The sequence below is a fragment of the Tetranychus urticae genome, chromosome 3 (assembly GCF_039701765.1).
Source record: "Tetranychus urticae isolate SD_2017Ah chromosome 3, NJAU_TeUrti_SD_1.0, whole genome shotgun sequence".
Lineage (NCBI taxonomy): Eukaryota > Metazoa > Arthropoda > Arachnida > Trombidiformes > Tetranychidae > Tetranychus > Tetranychus urticae.
This window is the reverse complement of record NC_142960.1, coordinates 1,490,685-1,505,578: the sequence shown is the minus strand read 5'-3', so window position 1 is coordinate 1,505,578 and position 14,894 is coordinate 1,490,685. Positions and strand designations below refer to the sequence as shown.

Genomic DNA, 14,894 nt, shown 5'->3' with positions numbered 1-14,894 from the left:
AATGATAAATAATTTTAATATGAAGACGATTAAAATTATGGAGAAATTTAGGCAATCAGAAATCAAATTTTGCGCGCAATCTAAGAAGCTTGATTTGTTTACAATAGTCAGCTGTTTAGCATTGCAAAAGTTTGGAATCAAAGCCATCTTATTTTTATAATATTGTTCTGAGCTTCTAAATCAATGAAAGTTTATTTTAATTGTGTCTAGACTGTTATAATTCGTATACGATGTCCAAAATTTTAATGAGCTATTCTCATTTACAAAACAGGATGGATTAAAACATGGTTTTAATGACTTTTAACGCTGCTCTGAAAGAAGGCATTTTAATAAATTTGCTAGAGCTTATGCTGATAATTGAAGTTTCTGCAATCCACAATAATGCGTTTTTGGACCGTTGATTTGTATTCAATAGGAATCAATGAACTTGGAACTGGAGTTGCTATCGTGTTGGATCATTTAATGGATTATTGGCAAGACTGTGGCCTTAAGCTGGATCCTGCATTGTTTGAAATCAATCTACCTTTTTATATGGAATCAGAAAGATGGTGGCAAAAGGAAGATTTTAATCAGAAAAAAGTTTCAGATCGTCAAACGTACCTGGCTTGCCTCTCGGAAAAAGAATTAAAATTGATTGAATGGATGAAAAACAAAGTGAACCCGAGCCTGTCCAATATTAATGACGACGACAATTCAATGGCTAAAATTAAGGCTAGACAAATTCATCTGCGTTCCTCTGGTATCAACTCTATACCTGGCGATAAAATCTGCAGCAATTTAACAAATAATCTTCTAATTACTAGAATAGCCTTTCAAAATTATATCATTCCTAAAATGAGCTGTTTCATATATTCAGATGTTCAAATTGGTCTCAATATTTTCATGGATTCACTGGTAAACTCAAAGGATATTATTGGAGAATCCGGAAAATTCTTAATTATCATTGATCCACCGTGGGAAAATAAATCGGTTAAACGGAAAAGAAACTATAATAGTCAAGGCCCAGATGAAATTTTGCAAGCTTTCGCATTATTAGAAAAAATTTGTAAACTTCTAAATGATCGACAACTCGATGTTCGTGTGGCTTTATGGACAACTCAAAAATACAAACAATTTTGTCTCGATCATTTATTACCCGCTATGAATATGAAACTTGAAATGTGTCTCCTTTGGCATAAAATCACTAAATCATGGGAAAGCAGTAAAATTCGTGGTGGACGTGAATATTTATTAATCGGATCTCAAAAAGGCAGACAAAATGTACTTGATGGAGTCTTAATTTCAATACCAAGTGCCATTCATTCTCATAAGCCTCCAATTGATTTTAATTTTCCTTGGTTACAAGATGAATCTACTAATCAATGTTTTCAACAAACTAATGAAAACAAAATACTTACAGAGTCACTTCGTCATGATGTATTACCAAGATTGAAAGGTATAGAGCTTTATGCTCGCTATTTGAGGCCAAATTTTCTATCCATCGGCCATGAGTGTATAAAACTACAATGTAGTGATATTTTTAGCCATTAATTGCCAAAATCGCCTTTTTAACAAAAGCTTTTAAGAAAACGAAATCTGAAATTCTACAAGAATTGTATATATTTTTACAAAAAGATTCTTAAATGGTTTAACTTTTACATTTATTCTGTAATAAAACACAATTTAATTATCAATTATTAACAATCTTTATTTCATATTAATTTTTCTAATGATAACCAAGAACACTTAACTCTGGTTATCCTAATCGCAGTCGCCATCTATCAAATTGAGATGAATAATTTACAATATTTCACTAAAAGATAAAATGTCATTAGATGGAGACACTGACAATTTTCAATTTTAAAAAATAAACAAAAATTGTCTGAAGTCACAGTTTAAACAATTTGATAATAAATGTTAAGTGTTTTCAACTGTGAATGCGATATGTAACAATTAACAAGTGCAAAAAGTTGAGTCGCCATCGGGTGGGCTCGAACCACCAACCTTTTGGTTAACAGCCAAACGCGCTATCCGATTGCGCCACGACGGCCTCAGATGATTTTAACTAGAATTATTTAAATTACAAATGTATCCGTTAGCATCAACTGAAACGCCATCTAGTCATCTGTTGATCTCTTTTAGAAACCAAATTTTCACAGCTTCGAAAATCATCGTTAATTGTTGCTTATACAAAGTGATCACAGTTTAATATCAAATTATGGATCAACCTCGAAAATTTTCAATTGTAGTTGTCTTAATAAGCAATCATAAATTGTACTCTATGGTCACGCAGAGTGAAGGTTACTCTGTTGAAGCAATTGAAGGCTTTTATGAAGCATCTCGAAAATTAATAAATTCAATTTTCGCAGACTGATTATGAATAAACTGATTGCAGCAAAAAGTGATTAAAGATAACTTCAATTGACAGCAATTGATATTGTCTAAATAAGAATATATTCATTTTATTTTATTAATAATTTGATATTAAATTTTAAATTTTTCAACTGATACACATGATAATTAAGAATGATAACAACTTGGAAAAATCGAGATTTAATGGCATAATTTGGTTAATAGAGATGGATCTGAATATTTATTCAGTTCCAAAGCTTCGTATTGTCACGATTTTTCTCATCATATATTAATTTTTGAGTTTCATAGAGTACAGGTTTACTATTGATTAACTTTTGATTGGTACGAAAAATTTGATTCAACACAGAAACAAAAGATTGTATAAATCACTTTGAAGTCATGTTATAAAATTATCTTTTGACTGCTGAATACCAATTCAAATTGTTTTTTGTCACAAAATTAATTTACACGATTATTTATTATAAAATGATATGTCTTTGATTAGCATGGGTAACTTCTCGCTCTATTTTGACCTCTTGCAGAGTAAGATGAACCAAAGCATATACGCTTAGCTTCAAAGGTAACTAGATAACTTTTGATATCCATTGGATAAAGGATCACAATTAAGGGTTCTTGACCATCACTATGGTTACTTTGGTCTAAAATGAAAAGAAATTAAAAAGATTTAGAATTGTTAAAATATAAGATTACTGTGACTTACCATTTGGATCAATTTGACTGAGCAAATTTGTATAGTTGAAATAAGGGTCGAAACGTGAGACGAAGCGTAATCTACGCTTTTCAGCTGCTCGACGATCTTGAACCACATTGAGAGTAACTTCTTGAGCAGAAGTTATGCGAAGTGGATCGAAAATATCTCTTAATGAAACTCTACGAGGTCGAGAAAACTTGAGATCTTCGTTAACCTCAAAAAAGTGTTCTAATCTAATCAGCAATTTATTATCATCCCATCTTTCCAGACTCAACAGATGAATATTGATTGGTAATTTACGGTGAAGTCCACTGAAGTCAAATCTTTCAGGACGGTTCAGATGATAGATTCCTGGATCAGTGAGAGCTCTGAACATGGTTAAAGGTGGAAGGGCCAATTGTTTTGACATTGTTCTCATCTTTTGAACACTTGGACGAATATCATTCAAAATAACGTGATGGCGACCCTTCACAATTAAACCTTTAGCATCAGATCCAGGTTCATCTAGAGCTTCCTCCATTCCAAATCCATCATCATAAAATAATCGACGATGAACCATCAATTCAAGAGCCCCATCAGTTAAACTGGCACCTCCTTCAGCTCGATCAGGTAATACAGTTAATTGTAGATTGCGATCATAATCCCGAATAAAAGTCCAGGTAGAAATAGGATAATAATTAGCCGCTACGTTTTCTGTGGTGATTAGATTCCATGTTGGTCGATGATCACGGGTTCTTCTGATAGCCTCTCTACCATTAGAATCCGTCCACCAGGTTCCATTTGTGTGGAAATCAGTTTCATATCGGGTAACAATTTCTCTTCCTAAGTCAGAATACCAATTACCTTTCGGTATCGGCCCAATAACCCAATCAAATTCAATCGAATCACTATGTTGGTGGAGTCGAATTGTTTGGCTAATATATTCATTGAAAACTTGATGAACTTCTTCAACTAAATCACCTTTAGATACATGATAAGTAACTTTATTAGTAGCCGGGCTGGAACCATCTGATGTAGGGTTAAACGCATATGCTCCGGATGCTTTTTCCGTATAACTTCCGCTAGAACCTCGGTAAAGGTGGAAATTTTGCTTGAAAGGAACCCTTCGACCATCACTGAGAATAATTTCCTGCAAGAGGCCAGTTGATGGATTGAATACTAAAGCCATTTTATTGTTTTCAATAACGACTTCACCTGAGTTCTCGGCGGGTCCAGTTAAACGCCTTGGTGGAGCAAAGTCTAGATAGGTGAAGAATAATCAAAAGTAAAATAGGAATTGGAATATTGAAAATTTAAATGTTTAATTATCTGCTTACCAGGACCATTTATCTTGCGTATTAAGTAAGTAGTGTAACCAAGAGCTGGTAAAGTGGCTCTAAATAACAATTCATAGGGTGTATCAACTGATCGATGGGGTAGGCTCCGTACTGAATCAGCTAAATGTAATAACTAAAATGAAAAGGAAACAAAAATTATCATTTTAAAACTGTGAAAACATAATAAAAATAAGCTATTGGAAGCTAAAAATACCTGATGATCAACACTTGACCGATCACTTGCAAAAACTTCATATAACCCTCTATCAACAGGCAATTTAATATAATGTTTTACTGGAGTAGATAATGGATTAAACACATGAACCAAAATATTATTTGCGGAAACACTGGACATTTTTTGAACAACCTCGCAATGTGAGTGATTAAGTAAATGGCAAAAATGAATAGGTTCTGAATGGAGAGGTCCTCTAGGGAAAAGAATGCGATTCATGGAAGCAACAATTGATTCTTCAACCCGTTTTATTCCTTCATGTAATTGTTTAGCATAATCATCAGCAACTCGTTGCTTGCAAGTTCCAGTAATAGCATCATGATGATGAAGAATACCAAGAACTTGTTCCAAAGGTGCATGTAATTTACTCTGTTCCATTCCTAGAAGTGATAAAACGTTGAGTTGTTTAGCAATAGCCAAAAGACTTTCAGAATAACGCATAAATTGTTTCAACGTGGGCCTCGAACTAAAATAGCCAGTCCAATAAGTATTATAAGCATCGGCATACGGGAAAAAATCATCAGCTTTAACAGGCCAAGTAACTTGAGCATCATATAATGATTTAAGATAACAGGAAGGTGTAGAGTAAAACATGTGGATTCCTTCACGAGAACCGATATTGTTAACAGCTTGCATCAACAAGTCAAGATTGGAATACCATTTGTAAGCATCACGATAGTAAAAGTCCATTCCCATAGTTATAATTGTATTGTTGGTTGCATACATTTTAGAGTAGGGACGAATGACCCTATCTATAAATTCACGAGCACGTCTGGGCGCATTGTATTCTGTTACTGGTTCATCATAACAATTATAATCGAAGCAAAAATTTTTCGGTGGCCAATAAACGTTGGGTAAAATGCTTGTGAAAAGATCAGACCGTTTACCAATGGAAGGACTTGATTTCCAGATAAATTCAAGATTTCGGTGGTTTGTTCGAACCTCTTTATCTTGGTAGTCAACTCGTCCCAAAAATAAACCATCGTAACCCATTTGAGATAAAATTGACGCGAATTCTCTTGAATGACCAAATGAATCAATTTGCCAACCAATCCTAGGCACACCACATTCGCCAAAAGTTTCATTCAACCATTTATGACCCAAAGTCATCTGATTTATTATTCCAGAATACAATGGACATGCTTCGTCATTCATGGACCAACCACCACTAATAAATTCCAATTGTCCTGAGAAGAGATAAACAAAAACAGATTAAGTTATTGCTGTTTAACTAACAAGTAGAAAATTTAAATTGAAAAGATCACGAAAACAGACGATTATTGAAACTACTACAGAAATAATCGAAAGAAGTTTTTCGTTGATTACAATATTTTATGTATAAATCACAGAATTGTTCAATTGTTTCTCTGCTTCAAGGTTAGGTTTCATTGAGATTGGTCAATTCTGAGACTTGAATTTAACCTGAAAATAAAGGATTGAAAATAATAAGTGAAAGAGCAAATGCATTACCATCAGCGACAAGCTGCTTGACCTGGGCCTGACTTGGTTCATTGAGTTCATTGTACCAGGTCGAAAAGAATGATGTTTCAACAGCGATAAATTTTCGATCTCGTGCTTTGCGAAGTTCACTCAGCACGGAATTATAAATTTCACGAACATCTAGAGATTAAGAAAAAGAAGATAAAGGTTAGTTGGTCAAGGATTCACTGATGCATAATTTTAAATAAAAATTTAGACTTTTCAACAGCAACAACAACTTCTCAACAAGTTTAAATTTGCGTGATGATGATTATGGCAATGACAATGATGATTGTTATTGAATGTTTGCTTAACCAATTAAAGTTTAGTTTATCGTCTGCTACTTTAGCTAATCAGATTGTTTTACCAGAATTTTGATGACTTTTGTTGATATTTTGATATGAAAAAAGTGGATAAAATGAGTAATAAACGACTGAATAATCAAGGCTAATGCATTGTATAAAATCTTGCAATCTTATTGAAAACTATCCAGTAAAGTCTAGTGATTCCCCTCTGATTAGCTTTTTCCCTTCAGGGGATCATTAGAGCGGCCTAATTGCTTAAACTAAAAATTTAATTATTTCCCCCTGTAGTTCACATAGATGTCAGCACTACAAAAAGTCAAATAACTCGAGGCAATACTGTACTCGAAACTCAAAGGCTCAAGTAAACCCAATGCCTTGATCATTCGGTAACTCATTAACTTTTAACGATGTAACCTAAACTTTTCCGCATAAGACTTTACAATTAAAATTTGGATCACTTTTAATCATTACAAGAGTTTTAATTCCATACAACCTTGCTCGTATGCTGTTGCATATGCTATGCTTGTGAATAGTACTGATTATGCTCGTGAAGTGAAGATTCATGGACGAAGTTGACCAGTTTTGACAAAAATGCACAAAAAAGTGGAAGTTTTTTGGAAAGTTCATTTATTTCTGTTTCATTCAGAGAACTGTTTGCATATTTGTTATTCGATTATTCACGATTCATTGGAGATTGTCATTAGACATGTTTCGGTACAGAAAAAAGAAGCAAAAGTCCAAACGTTTACTATTGAACACAATCTCAAGTGAGATCTGCATATACTCATGAGCTGATCATCTTAAATGATACGATATCAACGTGGCATTTTATCCATTATTGTAAACACTTTTATGCAGTTTTAGTTGATTCCAAGCAAATCAAGTAATTTGCTTCCATCAATTCATATTGTTTCCATTCATATTTAGTGAAGTTAAATGAATGAGTTCTTTCACAGTGTCTCTGCTTATTCAGTGAATAAACTTTGATTAATTTAGTTTTCTTTTAAGTTTCGTAATATTCTGAGTTATAAAATCATGGCAATCAAAGTCAAAAGCAAATCGAAAACCTTTTTGACGACTATTTTTGGATTCAATATTGTGTTTGATGCACTGTCTCTGTTAGTAACCTACTTTGGTCCCATGCCGAGTATCAATCTAATCTTTCTCTTGAAGCTTTTTTTTGACGGACTCGTATGGGTGGCGATCATCAAACAATGGAGAGATTGCTTGAAAATTTGTATAATTTTCACGTATAGCTTTCTCATCGCGATCCTTTTATGGCCAAGAAAAATGTTGGCATATTATGCACCGGTTGTATATGGATTAAATCCAGGTTTTTCTGACATAAATGCAGCTGATTCCAGCAAAAGACCTAATGTAATAATCTCTTATATTGTGATAGGTTTTGCAGTGATTCAACCCCTGATATATTTTGTTTCGCCAATATTTATTGGCTATTATAATGATCAATTGAAGAAGGCATTTCAAGCTTCAAATTCTGAATCGAACCATTCTCAGCCTAATACAATTCTCCAACTTGTTATTTAGTGTTTAAACTTTGTAAAGTTTCGAAGTAATTAAACAGAGCATATACTTGCAATGGACCATTGTCAATGAATCGACTTGCTATCAGCACAAAGTAATCCCATGTCAACAGCCTGGATAGACAATCACTTGGTATTAATCAGTTTTGAAATTTCTAAATGTAAAACAAATCCTTACGAGATGAATCCTTTGATGAATAATAAATTATAAACATTAACAACTTCTCATCAAGTTTAAATTTGCGTAATGATGATTGTTATTGAATGTTTCTTTAACAATTGAAGTTTAGTTTATCGTCTGCTACTTTAGCTAATCAAATTTGTTTCCAAATGATAATCAAAAAAGTATAACCATATTTAGTAATCCAAACTGTTAGATAGCCAACGGAAATGAGGCAACAGTGATTCATCATGAATCAACAGATACATGATAATTGGATTCTCAAGTTTACATTTTACGGAAATTAACAAATTTTTCAGCCTTTATTCACAATTGATTAAACGGTCAGAGTCTTATGGCCTTAAAGACAGAAAGATGTGTCATTTGAAGTCGATTCAGCCAAGACTAATTGTGTATTTGCTTACTTTCATCGCTTTTATAATTTGAATAAGGCTAATCAAATAAAAAGATATCAAGATGAAAGATATATGATTGTAACTCATAAATTCAATTTAAATTGTGCTAGTGATCCACTAAACTAATCCAGTAAATTGTAAGCAAACCTCTTAACTTAAGCCATATTTATTGATAATTTTCCCAAGCTATTCAAATGAATGACTGAAAAACAAAAATATGATTGATGAAGAGTTGATTTGGGAAAACTGTGAATTTTAATCATTGTGATAATCAATAAAATTAAGTGCTAAACTAGGAAGAAGTTTAATTTTCCATCTCGTTATTAGCAATTTTCATTTTTCCTCATATGACTGGATTCTTTAATTATTTATATTTGATTAGAAGCACATGAGAATTGAATGAAAATGAAAGGTAGGAAACAAATAAACATTGAATTATTCCTTCACTAAACACTTTCTTCCTCATCATTCCAATCCCAACAATTATAATGTCTATTTGTGGTTAAATGATGATAATTTTTCTTTCACAATTGTATAAACTAGTCTCTTGATTGTTCATCATCTTACATCAGACAAGGCTAACATGATCAAGATAAACCAGGAAGACAAACCTTGATTATAAGTAATCAATGATCATCATCACTGAATTGTTATCATGCTCTTGATTGGAAGAATCAAGGATTCCCGGGATGAGTCTTCTCGCTATCATTACTACAAGAAAATCAAATATGTGTTCAAACAAAATTTAGAGCAAGGTTGATGAGGGAAAATACAACTCGAATTACAATCTTAAATGTAATAAGTTTAAATAATAACTGAGAAAATCCATCCACAAGAAGCCTCATTTTAAAAGGTATTTAACCAATTAACTGCAAAGCTGATGGCGATTTGGACAAAACAAAAGCTCAAATAATAAGAGTTAAAATAGACTAAATTACAGATTTTGCAGTAAAAGATTCAATTTGCAATCTTAATTGTATTATTTTATTTTAATACAGTTAGATTAGACTAAATTTACTACAGTTGTCTACCAGAGCACTTATTTATTCAAAGTCAAGGCAATTCATCACAAGAAGTGAAACCTCTCATATTTATTGCACCTAAATAAAGGCTTAACCAGAGTAGCCTAAAAATATGAAATATTGTAGTAATTGTGAACTCAATTATAATTATGGTTATCCATTAATTGAAACCATTGTAATGTTAATGGTTAGTTAGTGTTCGCTTAAAGGGAAATTAACTGCATTTCTCCAACTTAATTGCATCGTTGGACAATCATATTGAGTTATTGACAGAATAGACTTAAGTTGTCTTTAGATTGGGAATTGCAAGATTTCTCATCATTAATAAAATCTTAAAACAATTAGCTTACATTTTTGGTAATATTCATCATAAGTGATTACCCATCCAGTGTCCATATGGCTATGACAAACAATGTGTACATTGATAGCCCCATCTTTAATGGGTGGACAAGACTAAAAAATAAAGAACAGCTGATTAATTTCAAATAAGAGGCAGCTCTAGAAATAGAGAAAGCATTGAATGAGAGTTTTGAATAGTTTGAAAAACCTGAATAATTCCAGTTAATTGTGACAGGCAAATTTAACAACAAAGCAATGGCTCATTTTATGCTCGACAATATAAATTGCAAACTAGATTTGAGCTCAAGGGGAATAACTAAAATAGCCGGATAAATCTTTCCCCAATTAAGAGTCATGATACGAAACACTTTTACTTCCTATTAATTGAAAAAGTGAAAGGATAGAGAAAAGTTTCAATTGATTAAACTAACAGACAAAAACCAGAATTACATGGTGTGTGTGGTCGTTGACAATACATATTGATAGTTGACTTTTCCACTTGTTTAATTCAATGGTAAAACATAAATGAAATGAACTTGTTTGAATCAATCAAACATTATTGTTGGTTTTAATTGTCATTACTGGCAGAACGCATCAAGTAACTTGTCAAGGCAAAAGATTCAGCACCAAGAAAGAGGTTAAGATACGAAAAAAAAACGCTTTACAATTGAAAATAGCAAAAGATTCAAAATAATCAGTCGTGAGAAAAATTAATATTGGCGCCTAATGGTTTGATATTTTAGCAAAAGATTAAAAATGGCTACTTTGAACTATGATTGGTTAGCTAATTGCAAGTAAAGGAAGGAAAAAGCGGGAAGAAGCAACCATTACACTTTAAAGGAGCAAATGTGTTTAAAGTGGTTAGTCAGAGTTTAGATTTTCAGACTTCTTTCTCTTCTTGTATAAAAACCGTCTGTTGATTAAAATCACTTACCTCATATCCACAGGTTTGAGATTGTTGAATTTGTCCTGAACAACTGGAAGCTAAGTATGTGAAAAAAATAATAACTGATATAACCCTTTGGTGATGCATGGTGAACAATTAGCTTGGAACGAGATGAGGCTTTGAAGCACTTTCAATGTTGGTCTACTTTCACTCTTCTTTATCAACTTGTTATAATGATAATGTGATTATGGCTTTGATTGTGAATGTTTTTCTTTTGTTGTTTACTTTGACAAGATTTTTTCCCAAAGAAATTCTGGTGATCAAGTTGAATTATTGAAATTCATTTGACAATAGATGATAACGGTTCAATGGATGTGAGCATATGCACAAAAAATAATCACTATTTAGATGTATTAACCAAGCGTTTCAACACATTTTTCATCAAAAACAAATTGTCAAAATTATTAGAAGGTAAATATTAAATTGTAATGATGAAAGAAAAAGGAATACAGTTCGTGGAAACATTTAATGACAATGGGTATGATGGTAATGATGTTAGTGATGAGGACGATGTGAAAGAGAAATGGAAAATCATTAAAAATTCTTTGTATTTACTTTCATCTTCTAACTTTCACTTTTCTCTGTTACTCAGGTAATGAGATCCGTCACAGTCCGACGATCCAGGGAAATAATCAGTCCAACTGAATAGAAACAATGGCACAATTGACCAGATTAATTGGTCAGATAGGGTGGTAGTCAACAGGGAACCTTTTTACACAATGATGTTGACGATGTTGGCAGTGTTGATAGTGGTGTTGATTTTTTAACAAGTAACTCAAGATTATAATGAAAGCATCACAAATAAATTCAGGTAGTGTAAGATGAGACAAGTGACTATCAAAGTTGATAATCTATCAATGTCAACATGATTAAAAATAGGTAAACAAGATGGTTTTGATTGGGATTACCTTACAAGAAAACAAAAACCGTTACTGGACAAATATTAATAAGCAGCAAAAGAAAAGGCATGAACAGATCCTTTAGATTTTCTCTCCTTCAAGTTTCTCACTTTATCTCCCTTTCATTTTACCTCCTCCTGGTTTTCAGCTTTTTATTTTCCATTATTTAATCTGACGGAAAGATCCCAGCGCCACTTTTATCATGTAAGAGATTGGAAGAGAGAAAAATAGAAGAAAAAGATGAAAACGAATCAAAAGTAGACCAGAGTTTGGTGCAGTCTGAAATGTACAGAATCTCTTGTTATCCGGTTGCATGTTTAAATCCAATTTCATTGGAATCGTAAAACGAGATTTGCTCATAACGCTGATCTTGCCATTCTTCATCGTTTCCATTATTGGTCAGCTTTTGGATTCTGAAAGAATTAATTGTGGTCAGTAAAACGGTAATAAAATCTATTTTTACCAAGTCAAGTTTAAAAAAAGAAGCTTCGTTTGTAATTTATTCATCATTTTTCTATTGAAATGAAACAAACTGCAACATTTGTCATTGACATTTTGAGCTAATTACTTGGTTAATTACTTTTGGTTAGAGTTGAACTTAATAATGGACAATTGTGTTTTTGTTTCAAATTAAATGATGATTAGGTAAACAGCACAAATTTTCAAGTTAAAAAGTCCTAAAAGTAACCAAGGTCATCTTGTTTTTTCCGCATTCTTCGCTTATTTTTTGATCTTATGGCTGTTGAAAGTTTAAATTGTTTTCAATTACGGCAACAGATTAAAAAAAGGCTCAGAAGAACCGGAAATTTTAACGAATTGGGGCAACATTAAATGATGCCTTGATTTAGTTAATCGCAATATAAGATAGATAATAAAGAGGGAGGTTAAAGAGTTAATAAAAATGTTCTCATTAAACTTGCAAAGATTGAATATGATTTGAGTTGTATTAAAAAATGAATGACAACAATGAAATAAAAACATTATCTAATTTTTATTTTTGCTTTCCATTCAAATTGTGGGTGAAGGAGACTGAACAGCAATATTTAAATATATCTTTGGTAATCAGATGACGTTATTCAACCAAATGATATTTTTTCACAAGTAAGGTCTGCGAGATTCAATAAAACACCGGTAAATGTAGTTTCAAATTTAGGTATACTGATAAAACGAATATGTCTGTTTCCCATTTCTTTAAATGAAGTGGAAAATTCTTTTTGATTGCCAACAAAATAGACATCGGGTAATCTAGTCAATATAAATGGATCTTCAGGATTGTCAGGTTTCACATTTAATCCAGGAAGAGTGTCCGGTACTGTAGGAGCGAGATGAGACCAAATAACAGTTTTCTCCATTATTTCGATGGGATCAGTGAGATTACTGAATCTTCGTATGTCATCTATGTTTTGACCAGAGCTTCCAATGAACAGGCGAGAATCATATGCACCACAATAAGGATTAGAAACGCAATGAATACTATCAAGTGTGCTACTTTTAGGTATTATACATGGACTCATGGGTTGTTGAGGTAATGGTTGACAGGTGGGATCTGTATGGCCTGGCATTATTTCAACACCAATAGTTCGAGCAAACTCGACTAGGAAACTGTCTACTTTCTCCATAATGTCAACGAAAAATGGTTTCGACTGCTTCAACCAAGGTTTTCCATGGGCTTCATCCTTAGCTAATTCTTCTGCACGAACCTTTTCTCCAATCAAATTACCGGCGATGATAACTCGGCTAATCTTTTGCGCCTTTTCAGCATCTTCTGGTCTTAAAAATCCAGTAATGAAACTCTTTAAAAGACCTGTGGCTTTACACAATTGAGATGAAGGATTTTTACTGAAACCAAGACCAGATAATAGTAAAATGTACTTTGTTTCAATCTGCGGTAGTTTTTCAACATAAGGACTTGGCAGGCTTGGGTAACAAATTTCTTCCACGATAAAATCATTTCCGTCAGGATTGACACAGCCCTTGAGTCCAACAACGATTCCAGTGACATGAGAATGTATAGAAATATTTCCGGATAATCTTACGTTTTCTGTCTCATCTTGTAAAATTAAATAATCTGTATCGTCAATGTAACAATCAGCAGTAGATTGTGGAACTATTTGATTATCCTCCGAACTAATTTCTTTCAGAACCGTTGGTTGATTTTCCATCTTTTTAAACAGAATTCCAATGATAATTACTCTTGGATCATCTTTATCATTCATCTCACTCATTGACGAGAAGCGAACGTTAGTTCCCCATTTTTGTACAGCTAATTTTTGAATGAGCGGTTTGAGTGTTTTTAATCGAGCAACATAAAATGGAAAATATTGTGAAGTAAAATGATTTTCCTCCAAAATAAAGTCATCACACAAGTTTTCATGTCTCACTTTAATCCGAGGATAATTTGAACCATTAAATACCTGACTAGAAGGAGTAACGGTACTTCTCGGGACAACGGCATCGCCAGAATCTACCTCCATAATTCAAGTTAATCCAGTAGGTTGGATAACAATCAAAAATACGATCAAAACACTTGTCGATGAGATATTAACCAAAGAGTAAAGTAATAGGAAAGGCGCGATATGCAACTTATTTGTGACTCCCTCTGTTATCTACAATCAATACTGTAAATCACGCAGAAATCTTGATTAATCATTGGATGTCGGAACCAATCAAAGAGTATAACTATTGCTCTTATAGACCAATATTAAAAGAAACATAAAATAAATGAATGAAAATACAAAAATTTAAAGCAATAATATTTCCGGCGATAAATGTCTCTAACAATAAGATATTGTATAGCGCTTTTCAAGCTTTGTATGGCAACCGGTGGCCATTCACCCATCTTGACTCTGATTCTGATCCTGCAAATACTTGACCTGCAGACCCTAGTAACATGATTATAAATTTACCATAAAAAATTGAATCAATAATATATTTATAAAATTAATTGGATAATCAATACTCAGTATTCACAGTTGCAGGCGCTTTACACTGAAGAAATGACAAAATCCACCATAAACTGATAATTTTCGAGGTTTGCTTTGTATTGAATCTAATGGGATTTACACTTGAACTACACTTGTCTAAATCTAATTGCTGTTTCAGAAATACTGAGCAATAGATTGTTTAATAACATAAATTCATGAATTGTTCAATTTACCTCAATCTATTAACCCGGGTTTATTCATCAATCGTC

The 14,894-nt window shown here is 32.8% G+C and overlaps 3 protein-coding genes and 1 non-coding gene across 9 annotated transcripts; 1 reads left to right on the top strand and 3 right to left on the bottom strand.

The window, feature by feature from the left end:
- Positions 1–108: 108 nt before the first annotated feature.
- Mettl4 (Methyltransferase like 4) lies at positions 109–1,673 on the top strand. The gene has a single exon (XM_015933594.3). The coding sequence runs from the start codon at positions 382–384 to the stop codon at positions 1,528–1,530; it is 1,149 nt and encodes a 382-aa protein (XP_015789080.2). The 5' UTR covers positions 109–381; the 3' UTR covers positions 1,531–1,673.
- A 282-nt stretch (positions 1,674–1,955) lies between these two features.
- Positions 1,956–2,029, bottom strand: TRNAN-GUU (transfer RNA asparagine (anticodon GUU)). The gene has a single exon. It is a non-coding gene; the product is annotated as a tRNA-Asn (tRNA).
- A 385-nt stretch (positions 2,030–2,414) lies between these two features.
- On the bottom strand, positions 2,415–14,238 carry LOC107365966 (lysosomal alpha-mannosidase). 6 transcript variants are annotated; one of them, XM_025161593.2, is made up of 9 exons: positions 11,358–12,122; positions 10,791–10,840; positions 10,065–10,233; positions 9,868–9,988; positions 6,062–6,211; positions 4,574–5,778; positions 4,360–4,492; positions 3,053–4,282; positions 2,415–2,990 (listed from the first exon to the last, which is right to left on the bottom strand). In XM_025161593.2, the coding sequence occupies exons 4-9, from the start codon at positions 9,911–9,913 to the stop codon at positions 2,833–2,835; spliced, it is 2,922 nt and encodes a 973-aa protein (XP_025017361.2). In that variant the 5' UTR covers positions 9,914–9,988; positions 10,065–10,233; positions 10,791–10,840; positions 11,358–12,122; the 3' UTR covers positions 2,415–2,832. The 6 variants fall into 6 exon arrangements, with proteins under 6 accessions (XP_025017361.2, XP_025017360.2, XP_089124804.1 ...); XM_025161592.2 differs by lacking the exon at positions 10,065–10,233 and having other exon boundaries at positions 9,868–9,970; positions 11,358–14,238; XM_089268678.1 differs by having other exon boundaries at positions 10,791–12,146.
- On the bottom strand, positions 12,674–14,238 carry LOC107365999 (DNA polymerase delta subunit 2). The gene has a single exon (XM_015933578.3). It carries the CDS (start codon positions 14,173–14,175, stop codon positions 12,778–12,780), a length of 1,398 nt encoding a protein of 465 aa, XP_015789064.2. The 5' UTR covers positions 14,176–14,238; the 3' UTR covers positions 12,674–12,777.
- Positions 14,239–14,894: the final 656 nt, after the last annotated feature.